Raw genomic sequence first — 18,934 nt, forward strand, 5'->3', positions numbered from 1 at the left:
GCTTGTTATACCTCTATCTGTGAGGCTGCAGAGCCTCCATTATCCAATTTCTCTTTTCCGTGCTGGTGCCGACAGCCTGTGGTTACATCTGCTGCTCTACCCTCCAATGCAAAAAGGGGCTGAGGAGCTCCCAGCCCCTTCCCATGCTGTGTGGGGACAGGGGGTGGCACAGAGCCCTCCCACTCAGGAAACAGTTATGGGAGCCACAGCCTTGTGCAAGGAGACACTGAGGGGAGCTCTGGGCTGTTGTCCTGTAGCCTTTGGGTAGTGCTGACTCCTGGTTCCCGAAGCGCCTGACATCCAAGCAAAAGACTTTTTACATTTCAAATAGAGCCTTGATCTTTTTTTGGAACTTGCCTTGGTTTCAAACAAGAGTTTTTAATTCAATCCCGGCGACGTATTTTTGGTTTGACTTTGATGCGCCCTCTTCAAGCAGGAGGCAAAATAACAGCTTTCAATTCTACAAATAGGCCTGAGGCTGCCTTCTGCTGCCTGTGGGGCTGCGTGGGGCCAAGTGCTCATTAGCAGCCCCCAAGCAGCAGCCGGTGGGCGTTGGGGGCTGGAGCCCCCCACCCTGTGGGAGCAGCAGGAGGAGATCTGGGGGGAGGAGGGAAGAGCCCAGAGCTCACCCCCTGATGCGCACTTGGAGACCTGTGCCTTTTCACCCCTTCCAGAAGCAGCTCAGAGAGGCAAAAAGTCGTGCGGCACAGCTGGTGTGTGTGCATGCCTCATCGTAATTGCAAGTGACACTGCCCCAAATCGTGGCTCAGAAGCTGGGATTCTTGGTAGGCTGTGGGGGATTGGGTTGACTGATGTGAGATGGAGAGATGGGGCAGGTGTGACCCAGAGCCTGGTGCCCTTCCTGCTGTGTTCCTGGCTTTTCCCACCACCCCTGGGAGCAGCAATGGGGCTGTGAGCGGGAACTTGCTGATGCTTAGGTAAATTTGGGCAGAGGACAGCTGGCACGGAGCAGGCAGAGCTGGGTGAGAGCTGTGCTGTGAGATCAGAGCTCTTGCAGCCTGCCTGGGTGGCTGTGGGGAGCCGGGTACCTCTGCAAGCAGGTAATAAAGGACTCACACCTTGGCAAGATTAATTGCAACAACCATAAATCAGTACTGGCAGCAGGGGCAGGTGCTGAATTTATGGCCCTGGAGACAGGAATTCCTGTTCTGCATGGAACAAAGCCCTGATTCCGCAGGGGGCTGGGAGAGTGCTGAGCACTATGTGGCTGTTCCCTGCTGCAGCACATGTGAGTGCTGTGGGACTGGGGTCTGAGCCCTCCATGGGGGGCTTCCTCCCTGCTCATTGCAGCCCACGTTGTCAGGGAACACCGCCCTGAGAGGTGAGCCAAGCTCACAGCCTCCTACAGCACATCGATCCCCACTGGCTCAGTTGAGAATGCCAGCCACGGAGCTGATTAATGCTGGGGTGGGCAAGTGCTGGCTTATTGTTCAGCATCTCCTCAAGAGGTCGATGGGAAATTTGGCAGTAGCTCTCCAAATATGCAACGTGCACGCAGGCATTGTGCCTCTGAGCTCTGTGTGTGATTTACACGTGAGCATATATTGCATGGGGGGAAAAACACTCCGGTGTCCAGGAGCTAACATTGCTGTATTGATGTTTGCGTGAGAATGCTCCCTCAATTCCCTGCCCTGGTTTGAACCTTTGGTGCTGGGCTGAGCTTTAGACTAATCTGCTCGTGCTTTTGCCCTGATCCTTTCAGACTCCTTTACTCTAAGGTGTTGTGTGCTCATGGGTCTGATTAATCCAGGTGTTTCCCCTCTGTGCACAGTTTAGGTCTTTTGGTGTTCAGTAGCAGCTCTGGCTGAGTTGCTCTCCCCCAGCAAGTGCAAGGCACTGTGCTGACATAAAGCATGGTCGTCTCTGAAGGATGTGTGATTGTGACCAGATCCTGCTGGGAGATCTGGGCTCGAGAAACGGGCCTGAAGAGGTGATATGAGATTTGGGAGGCACCGCTGGCTCATCTCTAGGGCTGGAGATCTTGTTTTTCCAGAACCCTGCACTGTTTGCTGTGATAACCTGGTGGCACTGAGTTCTGCTTGTGAGCTTCCCCTGGAGACTTGCCGTGTCCCCTCCCTGAGAAACGGGGAGATGAGGTGTGCAGACGCTCTGAGCACTCAGTGTGGCTGGGGACAGTGAGGAGGGGGGCCGCTCCAGGCGCGTGGCGATCCGAAAGCCGCAGAGAAGGCAGCTGCTGCTCCCCCCCGAGGGCTGCGGTGTCCGGGGTGGGGGGTAGGGAGGGGAAATCGTCCCATCCATTCCGTACGAAGCGTGGGCGGCCGAGGGGACGTGCCCGCCGCGCCCTCTCCCCCGCATCTCCGTGCGCGCCCGGCCGCGGCCGCTGGGTAGCGCTCGGAGCCGCGCCGACTCCCCGCCTCCCCGGCTCGGGCTGCCCCCGGCTCCGCCGAGCCCCGCCGCCGCAGCTCACTCCGCCGCCGCTCAGGAGGCAGCAGGCAGCCGGCCGGAGCGCCGAGAAGGGACGGCGCGGCGCTGCCAGCCCGCCTGCCGCGCACCGCCCGCGGCTCCGAGCGGGACCCCGCGCCGCCGCGCGTCGCCGCCGCACTTTCTCCGTTTGCTGGGGTGCGACGCGAAGCGAGACCCCCCGCACCCTATCCCGCCCCGTCGCCCGGAGCCGCCGGGGCGAGGATGTTCCCGGGCAGAAGCTGAGCGCCAGGGAGGGGCCGCCTCCCCGCCCCCGGACCCTAAACTTTTTTTCTGCGGCTCCCCATGGTGCCCAGGCGGGCAGGAGGGGCCGGGGGCGGACGGCGCTGCGCTTCCTTTCCCCTTCCCTGACGCGGAGGGCAGCTCGTGGGGAGGGGCTCGGCTGCTGGCCCCGATCTGAATTTTCAGGGGTCCCGGCTCTGCGCGTCTCCGGGGAAGTTGGACACGGCGGAGAGCTGTCTGCGGCCCCCCCCACACCCCGCTGGGAGCTCTGCACATCGCCTCCGCCTCCCTCCGAGCAGCTCTGCCGCGGAGGTCCCTGCGCCGGGGGACCGGAGAGCAGCGAGGGCTGGAGCCGCCGCCGCTCGGATTATAAAGTCGGGGAAGTTGCCCCCGTCTCGGCGGAGCCATGGCCCGGCCCGGGAGTTGGGGGCTGCTGTGCGCCGTGGTGCTCGCCCTGCTCGGCCCCCCGGGAGCCGTTGCCCAAGGTAAGGGGGTGCGGGGTGCGGCTTCTTCAGCCTCCGGCTCCTGCTTCGTTGCTGGCGGTGAAACACCAGTGGGGGTGGGGGAGGTTCTGTGTGCCTCCCCCCCACCCCCGACAGATGAACCCTGGGAGGTGGAAGACTGGGGGCTCTCATCCTGCCCGGGATGGAGAAGTTTGGGTCGCAGCCCCAGAGCTCGAGAAGGAAATAGAGGTGCTTAAGGAGACCCCCGGGTGCCCGGGGCCGAAAGGCGCAGAGCGTAGCGCGGTTCCCTGGGGGGGGGCTCAGCTCTGCGCTGCCTCCTGCTTCTCCTGCCCCGTAACAGCCTCTGCTCTGGGGATGGGAGGCGAACCGTTGCTTTGAGTGCGGGGTAGAAATGTGTCAGCCGTTTCCCGAGGACAAGACACCCTCCAAGGAGAGGGCACCCATTTCACCCCCTCCCTGAGGACCCCACATGTGCGCGGCACGAGTTGTAGGAGCGGCTCTTGCAGTGATTCTGGTCCCGTTGACCTCCAGTGGGTGAGGCAGTGGGGGTTTGTAGCCCTGAGTCCCTGTGGGTACTCTGAGGCTTCATGTGTTGGGCAGCGTGAGCGCCTGTCTGCTCATCACCTCCGGGGCTGTGGCACAGCAGTGTGTTTTTGGCTGCTTGGAGAGAGGCAGGAGTAGTTCCTGCCCCTTTGGGGTGCGGACATTCCCGGGGGGAGCCCTCCTTGGGGTGCCGTCCCCTCCTCAGCAGACAAGCATCCCTGCAGGGATGTGGAGGAGGTGCTGTCTGGCAGGGCTGCAGCACGGTCTCCTCCATCCCCATTGCTCGGACGGAGCAGATCCAGGTTGCAAAATGGGGAGCATACTGGGGTGCAGTGCTGTGCCTGGGGCTCCTCAACCCACGACATTTCTTGCCCTTGTTTGCGGCAGTGAGTGGAGCCAGAAGTCTCCATGCGCTCCCATCCTCCTGCTCCCTCTGAGCCTCCCTTAGTTCTGCTATAATTTCTCAGTAATTAAGTTCAGAACATAACATCTAAAGCGGCAGTATATTATCCGGGCAGGCCCTGTGTGGGGAGCTGTGAAGGTCTCTTTGATTGATTCACTCCCTTGCCGAGTTTCTCTCCTCCTGCCTGGCGGCTCCAGCTCGCGGTCCCCCATGGTCCGTTTGTTCCCGGCTGTGGGATTCTCTCCTGCTGTGCCCAACTCCTGTTTGTCCGTGGGGCTGAGAAGCTCCCTGTGGGGCTCTGGAGCAGAGGAGAAAGGGCTTTGCTCCTTGCTCCTGGTGCACGATCTGAGCTGTGCATCCTGCAGCATGCTGCGCGTCCTGGCGGGTGGCGTGGCATTGCTGGGAGCCTGCATGGCTGAGTGCAAGCAGTCATGGAGCAGCATGGGGAGCATCGCCTGCCTGTCCCCTATGGCTGGCTCAGGGACACAGGGGGCAGGGTCACCTCCTGCTGCACGTGGGCTGACAGCAGTCATCGCTGCAACCCAAATGGACACGGGGTGGAGGAGCTGCCCTGTGGGCACAGTGCCCGCTGTGGCCTTTAGCTCAGCCCCACTGCTGTGGGTTCTCAACAGGACATCTCCATATGGGCACCTTGATGTAGGGCTGGTGCCAGCCCCATAGTCAAGCCCGGAGCAGAGGCAGCGGTGTGCTTTGTGCCGGTGTTATTGATTTTTAGCAGCCAAAGAAAATGGGATCAATAGAGATGGAGGGGAGGAGGGAGGAGGGCTTGAGACCCTCCCGGCTGGGCGCGGGCTCCCCAGGCGCAGGATGAAACACTTTTAATACCTGCAGTTGCTAAAACAAAGACTCCAGCACCACTGGGGAGAGATGGGATGGAAGTTTAATTACAGCCTGCCTGCACTGTGTAATTATTAATTACCCACGGCAAAAAATAACTTATTGATTAGGGGCCTCACGCTAATTACCCAGAGGCGAATGCGGTGTGGGTTGGAGCTGTCGCAGTGCGACCCTCACCAAACAGTGAGACAAGAGAGGGTTCCTTAAGAGCTGGGGGTGCTGTTCCCATTCCTCCCCTCCTCCCCTGCTTTGTTCTGCAGATTTTGTGCCCCTCAGAGGTATAATTTTCCCTCAGCTGGGGCTGGGGGCACAGCCCAGGACCCCCTGCACCAGCGCAGTGCCCATAATGGGATTGAGGAGGCTGCATTCAGTCCCAGGAGGGATTTGGGAGGCTTAAGGTTCCAGACGGGATTTGGGGCAGGGGCCTGAGATGGGCAGCTTCAGCCAAAGAGGCTTATTAGGGGCTGGCGTGGGAGGTACAGAGCCTTCTGGCAGACACGTGTGGTCCCTGGGCACATCTGCATGTGCTGTGGAGCAGGGCTGGAGGGGATGGGTCCCTGCCCCTTCCTGGGGATGTGACCGAGGGCAGTGGTTACCTTGGCTTTGGGAAGGTGTCTTTACCCGTGAAAGCATCCCCGGGGCTGTTGTCCATCATCAAGCCTTGGGAATGCTGGAATGGCTTTTTCTGCCTCCCCCTTCCCCACGAGCTTGGCTGCCACGCTAGCTGCCGGCCTCGTGCAAAGCTCCGGCTCAGGAAGGAAAGTGGCTTTTAGGGGAGAGGAAAAGAGAGATTAAAATTTGATGCTCCTTTGGAAGCCATTAGTGGCCAGGCACAGCGATGAAATTTTGATGACCCGATATCCGTACGGGGGAGGGATGTGATCTGCTGAGCTCCATCCCTGTGCGTGGTGTGCTGGTGGTTCCCCCCAGGACCAGGGTGCCGGTGGGGGTGTGCCATCCTGTGCCGCATGGTATGGCACACACCAATGGGTGCCACTCCTGGGTGCCCTCCCTGAGCCCTGGCAGTTGTGCTGGGGTGGCAGCACCGAGTGCTGCTCATCCCTTGGTGACAGGGGTGAGGCTGAGGTGGCACTTGTGCTCAGTGGGAGCAAACGAAGGAGCTGGAGGAGAGAGGCAGGTGGGCAGATACAGGTTGCTTGTGATCCTGGAAAAATGCTGATAATTAAACCTGGGAGGAGGAAGGCAGGCTTACAGTGTACAGGTGTGATGAGGAATGACCCTGGATCTGTCTTCATGAGTCTTTACAAGTGGTGTCCTTGTCCCCTGCGGGGTGCAGGAGGCTGTGCTTGTGGGGCTGCGCAGTGCTGGTCCCATCTCCTCTCCATCAGCTCCCTGGGGCCACAAAGCCCAGGTACTGCCTTGTCCCAGCCTAGAGCTGATCCTTGATGTGCCTGATTCCTGCCTTGAGATGAACTCTAACCGTGCTGTTACTGTAGGTCCTACATAAACAGTGACTGGTGGCCACGTTGATGTTTTGCAGCAGTGGTGCAGGTTGTTACCTGGGGGCAGTGCAGACTCGAAGGGGTGTGGGAGCAAAACCCTCACGATGCTGGGTCCCATCTGGGTGGGGGAGCAGCAGATGCCCTTGCCCCAGAGCCCTCGTTACCTCACCGAGCTCGTTAGCAGGTTATGTGTCACTGGGTGAGAAATGGTCAGTGCTGGGCCAGTAATAAATATGCTGCTGTCAGTGGTGATGTGATCGCACTAACGAAGGGTGAGCTGAGCCCCGTGGCACAGGGTGGCATGGAAGGGTTGTGTGGTCACCTGTGGGGATCCAACACCCAATGGGACTGGGGTTGAAGGGGTGTCCTGTGAGTGTCTGAGGGAAGATGGATGAGGCTGGGTGTAGGGGAACATTGCATTTGCTCTGCTGGCAGCAGGAATGTGCAGGCAGTGGCTCCGCCGTGCTGCTCGTGCCTGGCATCCTGTGCATGCCAGCAATGCCAACTGCAAGGGCACAGCCCCGGGCACTGCTCAGTGAGCCAGAGCCTGCTGCTGGGAATGCGTCTCCTGATGATGCTTTGAGGTGCATCCCCCCACCCCATTCCCAGCGTGCTTTTGGGGTGCATCTCTCCGTTCCCAGCGATGCCTCCCCTTGCTGCCACCTCCCCCAGCCCCTGCAGACCACCTGCCTGTGGCCCCTCTCTTTGCCCCCAGCGCTGCAGGGTGCGGAATGCCTGTGCCTGGAACGCTCTGGTTGCCTGGGAACTGGGAAACCTGATCCCTGGGAACGGGGCCGAGGGCAGGGGACATTCCGGGCTGCAGCTGGTCCCTGGCCCCTTTGTCTCCCCTGCTCCGATGGGGTTGGTTGTGTCCCCACTCTCGGCCCCCAGGAATGGAGAATTTGGGTGCAGGGGGGCTCGAGTGCTGTCCCCGGGGATGCAGTGAGTGGCGGCCACCGACTGCTCTGAGCTGTCACCTCCCTGTGCAGATCGGTGTCATCTCCTGGCTGGTGGCCACCGCAGGGCCCTGGGCACTGTGACCAGCTGTCACTTTGTGCCAGCAGCTGAGCGTCCCAACTGCGAGCGTGGACAGCGCAGTGATGATTCCAGGAATGCCAGAATGCCTTTCCTGTGCCAAAGTCACTGTCCCTGTCAACCTTTTGCTGTCATTGTCCCCATTGCTCATCTCTCCTCGCACAACAGCTGGACTGAGCGTGCCGGGAGGCCTGCCCTGCTGGATCCTTTTGACAGCTGAAGGGAAACTGAGGCACAGGCTGTGGTGGAGTGCACTGCTTCAGGGCTGCTGGCCAGGCTGGTGTCCCGCTGCCTTGCTGCTGGGGATGGGCTGTGCTGCCCAACACGTGCACACGTGAGCAGCTCCGTCGCCTCTCATCAATCACTGCCACCCGCACAGCGATGCCGGGGCCCCCAGTGGAGGGAAACCTTGATGGGTTTGACCATTAACAGAAAGAAACCACTGAGCTAATTTTAGCCCTGTGAGCTAATTGCTTTGTGTGTTGCTGGGTGAGGCGAAAACCTGCGAGTCCTCAGCTATCACCTTGAGCCTTCCTGGCTGCAAGCTGATGGTGATGCCTGGCTTCTGATGTGGCCAGCTGTGGGGATGCTGATCCCTGTGGGGATGCTTGAGTAGATGCAGGAAGTTGGGTGCTGGGGGGCCTGGCAGGGTCCTGTCACCCCTGGTTTGCATGGGCACGGGTCCTTGGGCCTCCTGGGGAGGGCATGGGACACTCTGGATGTCCCGTGCAGACTGGGGAATCAGGGCTGCATGGCAGAGTGCCCAGCACTCAGCAGCATTACCGTATCCATGACTCACAACAGGTTGATGAAGGCAAATACTATTTTTAGAACCTTTTAATTGATTGGGGCATGCGTGCCGACTCCTGGGCATGCAAATCGTTCCAGCCAGCAGGCGTTTCCTCGGAGTGAGTTTGGGGCCAAGGGCACTCTTGTTCACCTGTCCCACGTGTGTAGGGCTGGGCTGGCTGGAGGAGCCTGTCCTCTGCATCCCCTGTCCCCTGCCTATTGTGCCTCCATCTGTGTTCCTGGGGCCAGCTCCTGGCTTGCTGAACGTAGGAAACTGGGCTGAATCTAGGCCAAGTGCTTTCTGTTAATGGGGTTTTATAGTGTCATTGACATCTCTTCATTTGTTGCCCTCCTTCCAGGAACTGCATTTTCCCAGCAGGGAATAATTGAGCACGGGGATGCTCTGGTGACATCCTTGGGTTATGGGGGGACCCCATGGTATTTCCTCTCCTCTTCTTCCTCAGCTGGACTTGGACCACAGGGTGAGACTGAGGGTCCTTGGTGAAGGCAGAGGGGCACAAGTGCAGCTGGGTGCAGGGGATGATGGTGGGATGGAGATGGTGGGGGAATGCTGCCGGATGCGTGGCCGAGTGCTGGGCTGTGATGGATGGAGGGGGCTGGGGCAGCAGCAGGGATACAATAGCTCTGGTTTCAGCAACCCGCCTCCTGAATGCCTGAAAAACAGCTGATGGCCATGAAGGGGGATGAAATGGGATTAACTGCTGTTTCCAAAGGGAGCGTGTCCTGCCGAGCCAGACAATGTGCCCGCTGTCCCCTGCTGCGTGCCTCAGTGCTCCACCCTGGTGTGGGCTCCCCAGGGCTGGGGTGGGTGTACCCAATGCCTTTGGGGTATCCCCCACAGCACTGTGCCCCAATGGGGTGGAGCAGGGTTGGGGTTCAGCCTGCCCAGAGCATCCCAGAGGAATGATGTCCTGTGGACCAGGGACCTTGCATTGTCTGTTTTGGGATGGCAGGAGTTGGGATGATCCCATTCCAACGGTGGTGATGCTCAGTCCCCACAGTGGAGAAGCAAAGCCGGATACTTTGAGGATGCTTTGTGGGGTGGGTAGCTGCACATTCCCATGGCGTGGAGCTGCAGATACCATGGGGCTGGGTGCAGGGATGTGGGGCACAGAGGGCACCAGGGGCAGAACTGCATGGCCCCATCTGCAGCGCTGCCGGGGCGCGTGTGTGCAACGCCGCGCTCGGTGGAGTGCACTGATGTTTATTTTGATAATGAGTTCTCAATGCACTCGTAAACTAATAAAATCAACTCATTAGGGTGGTATGTTTAATTCAAAGCTGTGCTGTTGGGAGGGCCCTTCCTGCCGGCTGCCAGGAGGTGAGGAGCACCCGACCCCTTTCTGCACAGAGTGGAAGGCGATGGGTGCCTTCATCTCCCCATGTTCTCCCTTTTGCTGGCTTGCAAAGGGCTGGGGGTGTGATGGCAGAGGGCTGAGCTGTGCAGTGGAGGGTGGAAATAAGGCTCGTGCTGTGCACAAGGGAAATAAGCACTCCACCTGGGGCGGTGGCAGAGCTGCTCGCTTGGCTTCTCCCCATAAGCTGCACGTCAGGCTGGGCGCTGCTGGGATCGCTGGGCTGCCTGCAAAAGCCCCTCCGGCCAGGAGAGCCACAAGTGTGTAAATAAGTGCAATAAGCAGCATTCGCTTCCCTGCCCTGGAAATGCAGGGCAATGGTGGGGGGGGGGGGTGGCCGGGCTGTGGCCATTCCTAACCATCATCTTTGAATGAAGGAGGGAAGCAAAGCTTTGGAAAAGCAAAGCTTTTTCCTAGGGGGAAAAAAGAAGTCTGTTTGCAGTCATGCTGCAGCTATTTGTGTTTAAAGTGAGCAATGCAATGACTAATTAATACTTTGGGGAAAAAAAAAAAACAAAAAAAAAAAGAATGGCCGGGCAACACCCTAGTGCATCTATGCCTGCCTGTCCCCTCTGTGCAGTGCCAATGGGGACAAAGATGGGGATGGGGCACTTTGGCCATCGTTGCTGTTGATATGGATTTCGGATGGCAGTGTCCCGCTCCGTGGGGTGCAGGGGGGCCAGGAACTGGCACAGCGTTTTCCATCCTGTGAGGCTGTTGGCTGAATGACGTCAGTGCCCTGGGAAAGGCTGAGTGGGGTTTTTCTTGTGGTTTCTGCCTTCTGTTTTTCTTTCCCCCCCTTGTATTTTTTCCGTTGGGAAATGCCACCTCGGTCAGATTCTCGCGGTGAGCCTACTGAGTGTCTGTCTGTCTGTGAGGGTGTTTGCAGGGCGAGCGCTGCTGTGCATCCTGTATGGCTGGGGGGGTTGGGGACACCCCTTGTGGCAGTAACACTCCATACAGTGCAGAGCCCAGGGCTGTGGTTGCCCTCAAGGAACAGCTAGAGGATGCACTCCCTGTGCCCCGTGGGGCTGAATCTAGCCTGCAGCCATGCTGAGCTACATTGGGCTAGTGTGCTGTCCGTCCCATATGGGATGTGCCCATCCTTTTCTTCCTCTCTGTTCTGGAGCTGTTCCTGGGGAGCTGGCCGTGTTGTGTTGAGTCACTCCCTGGGTGTCCGTGACTCACAGCACTGACCCAGATACGGAGGAGCTGTGCAAATCACAGCGTCAGGAGGATTTGTGGCTTCTCAAGGAGTTTGCAGGGGAAGGAGTTTTGACCACTTTTGAGAGATCCCCAGCTAGGGACAAGGCTGTGTCATGCACAGGGGTGTGCTGTGCTCAGTGTCACAGCAGCTCGGTGCCATCCAGCTGTGCCCCAGCAGCTGGGCATCCCCAGCTTGAACGTCTGGGCTGGAGGGGCTGCAGTGTCCCCATCCCCTCACTGAGCTCCAGCACCTTGGGGACCATGGCAGGATGGCACCAATCTGCTGTAGTGACAGATGCAAAGGAATGTGCGGCCAAAGTGGGGAAGGGACACTTGGAGGTGACTCCTGCACTGATGCAGGCTGACAGGGCAGCTGGATAGGAATGCTGACGTGGCCATGGAGATGCAGGCACGTGCTGGGCACCTTGTGCTGGGATGCGTGGGCACAGAGCGGTGTGCAGGGGGAAGGGGATGCTGCCGTCCAGTGGGGACCAGCTTGGCTCTGCCATGTGCAGGGGGACTGGCACTGGTGTGCTGCCCACTTTGGGTCCAAGCGCTGGAGTCCAAATGTTTGGTGCCGTGTGATGGGCTCCATGCTTTTGGGGCCAGGGTGTGTAGATTTGGGGCTGGGATCAGGGCCAAGCACTGGGGTTTGTGCACATGGAGTTGCGCAGGATTTTGGAGCACAAAGCTCTGTTTGTTACCCCCCCAGGCTCATGGGCTGGGAGCACACAACGGTGCCGTGTGTGCGCTGCGTTTGGGGTTCCCGTGGGGGGAAATGTTGTTTTTTCCATCCAGAGCTGCCGGTCCGGGCGGGCAGAGGGTGGGTGTGTGAGGAGGGCAGGCAGGGACGGGCACACAGCCGTGCTCTGTTCCTTGCCGTGGGGCTGGATGACGTGCTGTGCTGCTCCCTGGGCAGGGCTCACAGCTCTGGGAACATTTGGGGCTTTACCTGAGCCATGCGTGCACTAAAGTTCTGGGTCCCCATTGCTGCAGGGGCACTGAGGGCTGTCCCCAGCTGCTGTCTGTGCACTGAGTGTGGGGAGCTGAGGGACAGTGGTGGCATTGGGCAGAGAGGTGGTGTGGGGAGGAGGGGGATGTGGACTGAGAGCAGTGTGGGTCTTGGAGAGGTGATCCTAAGGTGAGATGTGGCTTTGTCACCGCAGCGTCACCTTCCAGCGCTGCTGCTGGAAGGAGAGGTGTCCTGAGCAGGCAGTGTGGTGCTGCAGGGCATGCTGTCCCTTGTCCCCATGTCCCTCATCCCCAAGGAGCTGTGCCCTGTCCCCAATGGGACTCATGAGGCCACTGACCCCCTGCAGCCTTCTGAGCCTGGCTGCGGAAGAGTAGCTTGTTATGGAGCCATCCTGCTTTTAATTAACAAATTAAAATCCTCGTTAACAATCCAGCCCCAGGGCTGTTGGAGGCTGGGAGAAGCTGGAGCGTTTGTTATGGAAACAGCAGTTAATTAACAAATAAATAAATAAGTGTGGGCCTGGAGACAGATGCAGGAGGGAGGGAGATGGGGGTGGCAGTGTGGTCAGGAGGTCCCCCTGGCATGGCTGGAGGTGGGCACCCATCCATCTGTCTGTCCTGGGGATGCCGTGGCCCCTCTGGGCAGCACTGGAACTGCAGGAGTGAGGGGTTGGGTCGTGCCCCTTGCTGGCTGTGCCATACTGGCTCTGTTCAGTAGGACTCCACGGAGCCCCCCCTCACCATCACAGCCCCTCCCTGCCCCAGGGCTGGGTGTGTGAAGCCGCAGTGGAAATGGATGAAGGATGACATGGGCACAACTGCTGTGCGCTTGCAGGTGCCACCGGTGCTGCTGTGGGATCGTGTGATGAAACCCCTTTGTGTGTCCCCAGGGGTGGCTGTGTGGGGTTGTGACCCCACTGCCTGCCTGTTCTGGGGCCCTGTGGGGATTCTGTGTGGGGAGAGGGGAGGTGGCAGAGCCTCTGGTGCTCCCACAGCGTCATCTTTTAGAAGGCTTAAGGGAAGGAACCACTTTTAAAGCAAATCCTGCTGCCGATGTCACGCGGGTAGGAGCTGTGCTCTGCTCTGCAGCTGCTCCAGGTCTGCCTTGCACCTAATCCAGTTAGCACACCTCTGCAATCCGCTTATGGCATGTACAAAACCCCAAAATCCCCTGTGAGGGGATGCTCTGTCAGCTCCTGGCTGGGCACAGGAGGTGGCACTGAGATGATTCCAGGTCGTGCTGGGCTGTGGTGTGGTTTTAGGGAGCAGGGTAATGGCAGCCAGTCTAGGAAAGAGTTGCAATTAGCAGTTCTAGAGTGGAAGAGCAGCTGTTGGGTCCTCCCTTACTCTGCCATGCTCAAAGATACCTCCATAGGTACCTCTGAGTGAAGGGTAGGGCTGGGGGCTCGTGGGACTCCTAGGGGGCACAGGGGAGATGTGGCCAGCGGGTAAGATCCTGACCTTCACCCTGTGCTTGCTGCTGTTTGGGGCTCCACGTGCAGAAGCAGCACCTTGGGGTGCAGTAAGAAAGGAAACTCTAGGGAGAAAGTGTGGGACTGGGGGGGAGGGGGACAGGAAGGATGAGGCTGTGCGGTGTGCTTGCAGGACCTGCAAGTGGCTGAGCTCCTGAGAAGTGGCTGTGTCACCTCCCCCATGTCCCCACACCCCAGCAGAAGTTCCCTTGGCTCCTGCCACAGCCTTACACCACAGGGAGCTCCGAGCCCCTGCGCTCTCTAAATAATGCAGGTAGGTGAGTGCCATCCGCCGGGGCTGCGGATAAACACAGTAAATGGCTGAGAAATGGAGCGTGCCTTTGGGGAGCAACCTCTGCGCTCCGCTCAGCCGCCCCGTCCCTCCCTGCATCTCGCGTGGCCTTGCAAAAGGATGGGGACATGGGGGGGAGGATGGAGAGGAGCTGCAGTTTCTGTTGGAGCATTGGAAATTGCATTTCACGGCCGAGCGGGCTGGGATACCAACTCCTGCACCGCACGCCGGGCGCTCGGAGAGGAGATAAGATTTGATTAAGAAGGCCGCTATTAATTTATGGCAAGTACACTCATGATAGCAGAGAGGTTGCTTTTAATTAATAGCCAGAAGGAGATTTATAAAGCTCTTGGTCTCAGCGGGGGGAGAAGGGGAGGGAGGGAGAACGCAGGAAAAGGAAAGGAACAAAGTGAGTCGCGAGGATTAATGGACACATCTGCAATTATAAGGCGTTTTATTGGGAAAAAGGAAAAAAAAAAAAAAAAAAGATGTTAAAAACACCCCAAGGAGCTGCACTGGGGCTGAGATGGGTGGGGGTAGGGGACTCTGGGCATGGGGTTGTAGGATGGTGTGAACTAGCTGCTGCCTGGTGCTTTGGGGCACAGAGACCCTTTGCTGGTGGCTTTTGGGACAAATCTGTGTTCACCAGGTGGATGAAATGAAGGCTGTGCTGTGCCCGGGGTGGCACAGGGTCAGTGTCCCCGTGGGTGAGTGGTGCTCTGCAGGTCTGCATCCCCACTCCTGCATCAGAGCCTGGTGTGAACCCATTGCCCCGTCCCCGAATCTGGTGATTCAGTGGGAAAGCTGACAATGCGGGGTGGTGCTGTGGCACAGCACAGTGAGGGGCCCATTCTGTCCCCACCCCTTCATCCTCAGCTCCATGGCACGGGCGCGCCGAGCTCCGCATCTCCCCAGGTGCCGGCAGCGCTCGGCATTTCAATTCCATGTTTGCTTTTTATCAAGGGGAAGAGGCCTCGTCTCAGGAATACTAATGCTCCCGGCAGCACGGGGAGTGCTGCTCATCTACCAGCACCTGCTGGCACTGCGTGGTCACCGTCACCATCCCAGGAGGGGGCTGCAGTGGGGACATGCGTTGGCAGGGATGGGCTCCATAGTGCATCCTATGGGAGCAGCGGGTCAGGGGGCAGCTGGTGGGGCCACCGGGGATGGCACGGACCGGTCCCATGGCTGGGAGCACTGCAGGGCCCCATGCATGTCACCCATGGGTGCTGTGCATTGGGGCAGTGGTGTTAACCCCTTCCCTGCCGCCTCAATCCATCCCCCCTGTATCCCCCAGCCCCCAGATGCAGAGCGGCTGCTGGGAAGCTGTGCTGCTGATGCGTTACACAAATGAATAATAAAAACAAAGGAAAATTACCCTCTTTATTGAAACTCGTTTTATGAATAAAACAATTATTCTGGTAATTGAAAAAATGTGTCGTTAAATTAAATGCAGTGGTTCCTATTAAAATTTTAGTGGATTTCTTCTTCTCCGTTTCTTTTTTTTCCCCCTCTTCTCCTTTCCCCCTCCCTCCCCTGCCTCTGCTGGCGGCTAAAGGCTGGTAATTATAGCAGAGGGTTTTGCTTTCTCTTTATTGTTTTTTAATCTCCTCGTGCTGCGTAGCACCGGTGATAGTCTGATGCAGAAGAGATTGAGCTCCATCTCCCCTTACTTAGGGGGGAGCACTGGGGGATAGAAGGGACTGTACAGTGGCACTGCCAGGCAGAGACACCCCAGCAGGAATTAGGGACCCCCAGGGCTTGGCTAGTGCCAGGGCTGGTGGTGTCAACCCTGCAAAAGGGAATGGGGATGCAGACCTTCCCACCCCCCACTATGGTTTTGGGGTGTCCCTATGGCTGTGTGATGAGCAAGGGTGGGTTCAGGTGCACCCAGCTGTGCCTTACCCTGATTAATGGTAATTAGCAGGAAACAGGCGCTGAGCTGATCAGCTTCTGATTAATGTGCTGGGGAGGGGAACAGCTTGGTGTCCCCGAGGGGCAGCGGGGTGGTGGCCCTGTGCTGAACCCAGGAATTGAGGGGGGCTGCAGTGCCCTTGGCAGGGCTTCAGGCTGGGTTCCCCTGGGCTTAAACCTCTCGTCCCTTCCCATCAAGAGGGATTTAGAGCTGGAGGAGATGCTCAGATCCCAGCTCTTCCATTACGCCCTGGTATTAGGATCCATTACTGCTCTTTTGGTGAAGCTGAGGGCCCCTGCCCTATATCCACAAGCCCTCCCCGTGTTAATGCACCGGCTGTGGGCTCAGACCCAGCTCCCAGCGGTCATTATGTAAATAAAGTGCAGGGGCAAAGATTTTGATCCCATTAGGTTGGATTAGTGCTTTGCGAGGCCTTGGCATTAAAATGTCAGCGGCAGCAAAGGGAGAGAGCAAGAAGAAGTGAGCTGGGTCACCTCCCTTCCCCTTCCTGCCCTCCTTCCCTGTTCCCAGCACTTGGCATCCCATTATCCTGTCCATCACCACGGATGGTTCGGGTGGAGGCAGCGTTGCCCATCTCCCTCCTCTGTGCTGCAGGATGGGAACGTGCAGTTAGGTGGAGCTCTCATTGTGGAAGGGACTGAGAGGGGCTGTGCTGGGCTGGCATGGCACAGCATGGCATGGTGTGGCACCTCGGCGGTGGTCCCAGGGAGCTGAGTACGTGCCCATGCCACTGGCAGATGTGTGCAGATGTTCCCAGGGCCACCTCTCCCTCTCGTTGATGCCTGTGTTTGGAAAGTGATGAATTTCTGCAGCAACTAATTAGTCTCTAATTAGCTAGTGGTGTGTAAACAGTCACAACAGATGGGGGAAAGAATGAATTAGCAGTAATGACCCTTTGGTCGGGGGGACGTGGCTGTCGTACCCCAGGAGTGCTCCACCATATCCTTGACCTAGCTGCCCCAGCTCTGTGCTGGTGTTGAGCTGTAGGTGCCCGTGTGTCCCATGCTGGGACCTCACCACAGCTCATGCGTGGGAAATTTCCACTCCTCCTGCTGCCCCCGGTCCCTGTGCCAGGGCACAGCGGGCACTGTGGGCACGGATGCCCTTGTCATGCAGCAGGCAACGCGTGGCTGCTGGGGGTGACGGGAGCTGCTCTGTCCGAGGCAGTGGCGTTGACCTTCGTGGGTGGATAACGATTGCATGATCAATAGCAGAATTAGGAGACACCGCCTCCTCTGCACCGCTTTTCACCCTTTAATGCAGAACAGATGGCTCGGATGCTTCAAAGCGAGAGGAGACTTAGCTGCTTAAAATCAAATTAGGATCTATGCAAACAGCGCGCCGGCCCTGGGGAAGATGCACTGGGAGCACTGTGCTGCGCCTGGCTCTGCAACACCAGCGCATCAGGCATGGCACAGCACAGAGTTGGTGCTGTGGTGGGGGTGGGGGGATAAATGGCGGCACAGCCCCACAGCCGGGTGTTCCCATGAGGGCTGTGCCTGTAGGTTGGGTCCTATCGCTGTGGTCCTACAGCTGCAGTGATGCAGTGGGATCCAACGTGGGTGAGGCCCTGGAGCTGCAAGCTGAGCTTCTCTGCTGCTTGACCAGGACATGTGGGCACCCCCAGGTACATGCAGTGCACACCCTGCATGGACACAGCTCCTGCACCAAGGTGCACGTGTGCATCCCTGCAAGCCTGGCTCTGCCCCCTGCAATGTGTAGGGCAGGGTCAGGGCTGCTATGAAGTTCAGCCCTGATACACATCCAGAGGGCAGTGGGAAAGGAGCATCCCCTGCCAACTGAGCACTGCTGTGGGGGGTCAGGCAGGAGGGTGAAATGAAGGAGGAGAGGGAATGGATTGCCCCCTAGGAAAGCAGTGGTGGGGTGTGGGGCCTCTGAGCTCCTGCAGAGCCCAACCCCATTGAGGGGAGGTGGGCTGAGCCCCATATCCCACTCCTGGGCACCCTGGGGCCAGTGCTGCTGTGCTGCCAGCTCACGGTGTGCAGTGCCTGGGCTGGAATGCAGCCTGTGCACACAAGAAAGCAGAGCCCGGCCCCAAAGTAAAAACCCGAAGCTGTGATTGAAAGCGCACTTGAAAGCTGCTGGGGAATATGAATGTGTCTTTGAAGTAAAAGGGCCTCCATTTGTTAAGCAGAAAATGGAGCTGTGTGTTTCGATTTATAGTTTTACTTAGCAAATAAAACAGGAGACGAGTAAGTGTTTATGTCTTGCTCTGCTCCCAGCCCCTCCGCCCTGTCCCCCCCCCCCCACCCTGAGTTAAAAGCTCCGTGCTTCTGAAGCGCTACAAAGGCAGCCAGGAATAAAGCAAAGAAAGCAGCTTAGACAAACCCTAGATGGGCTAAGCTGGTGTCGATAGGCTCGGGAAATGGCTGGGCTGGGCAGCGGCCAGGTGCGGGGGTCTCTGGGCTGGGAGCTGCACTGGGGGGAGCACAGAGGGGGCACAAACTGGGCACATCGCTCAGGGCTGCTGGAATAATCCTGCACCTGAGATGATGGAGTTGGGGTCCTGCTGCTGCACTGCTGTGGGGCAGTGAGCTGTGGGGCGGCTCTGAACCCTCTCCCTTCTCTCTCCCTGCAGATGATGTGTCCCCATATTTTAAGACGGAACCGGTGCGCAGCCAGGTCCACCTGGAGGGGAACCGCCTGGTGCTGACATGCATGGCGGAGGGCAGCTGGCCTCTGGAGTTCAAGTGGCTGCACAACAGCCGGGAGCTGACCAAGTTCTCCCTGGAGTACCGGTGAGTGCCCACCCGGGGATGCTCTTGGCTGGGGGTGTGCGTGGGGACCGTCCCACCCCCATGCTGGGGGCTCGTCCTATGCCCTATGCTGGGCCCCATCACTGCTGCATGGAGACGTGTTGGTGGCACAAGGGCAGCACGGAGGCAGAAGCAGCAGATTAGCATGCCGGGAGCTGCCTGCTCTGTTTGGAAAGCAAGCGGCAGCGGAGCCATGGATTTAAGCGGGTCAACATCGAGAGGAGGCATTTGTACAGCACAGGATTAATGCCGAGCACAGATCATGTCCCACCTGCCCCATCCAGCCCCAAGCACTGTCCGATTCCTCTGCCAACCCTGCACCACAGCCCACATCAGATTCGTCTTGAAATTGTGCTGGGCACCTCTCGCTGTCTCTTCTGAGTGTGTGTCATCCTCTCTGTTTTAATCAATAATTCAGCCCAAGACAAGCCATTCCCCATTTAAAGGCGTTGAATCCGAAGGCTTCGCGTTGCTGTAGCAACGCGGGGCTGCTCCGGGATGCCAGGAATGCAGACAATGTGGCTGGGTGATGTCCCCTCCCCAGAGCTGGGTGCCACACTAGAGACATTACTGTGGTAGCTGTGGGTCCTGGAGACCCCATGGGTGCCCCCGCTGAGTCCAGCAGCTGCTGCTCATCGATGCCCCAACACCTTGGCTGACCCC

The 18,934-nt window shown here is 58.5% G+C and overlaps 1 protein-coding gene across 4 annotated transcripts in view; it reads left to right on the forward strand.

Annotated features, from left to right (window-relative positions):
- The first annotated feature begins 2,553 nt into the window (after positions 1 to 2,553).
- SDK2 (sidekick cell adhesion molecule 2) overlaps positions 2,554 to 18,934 on the forward strand; it is a 42,057-nt gene continuing 25,676 nt past the window's right edge. For 2 of the 4 annotated variants that reach the window (XM_090121829.1, XM_090121830.1), the window contains exons 1-2: positions 2,556 to 3,170; positions 18,094 to 18,253. In XM_090121829.1, the coding sequence (XP_089977955.1) occupies positions 3,092 to 3,170; positions 18,094 to 18,253 (239 nt within the window). In that variant the 5' untranslated portion in view covers positions 2,556 to 3,091. Of the gene's footprint in view, positions 3,171 to 18,093; positions 18,254 to 18,934 lie in introns of all 4 variants that reach the window. The other 2 variants (XM_090121831.1, XM_090121828.1) reach the window with 2 other exon arrangements.

The sequence above is a fragment of the Phasianus colchicus genome, chromosome 20, assembly GCF_987193195.1.
Source record: "Phasianus colchicus chromosome 20, bPhaCol1.hap1.1, whole genome shotgun sequence".
NCBI classification, from domain to species: domain Eukaryota; kingdom Metazoa; phylum Chordata; class Aves; order Galliformes; family Phasianidae; genus Phasianus; species Phasianus colchicus.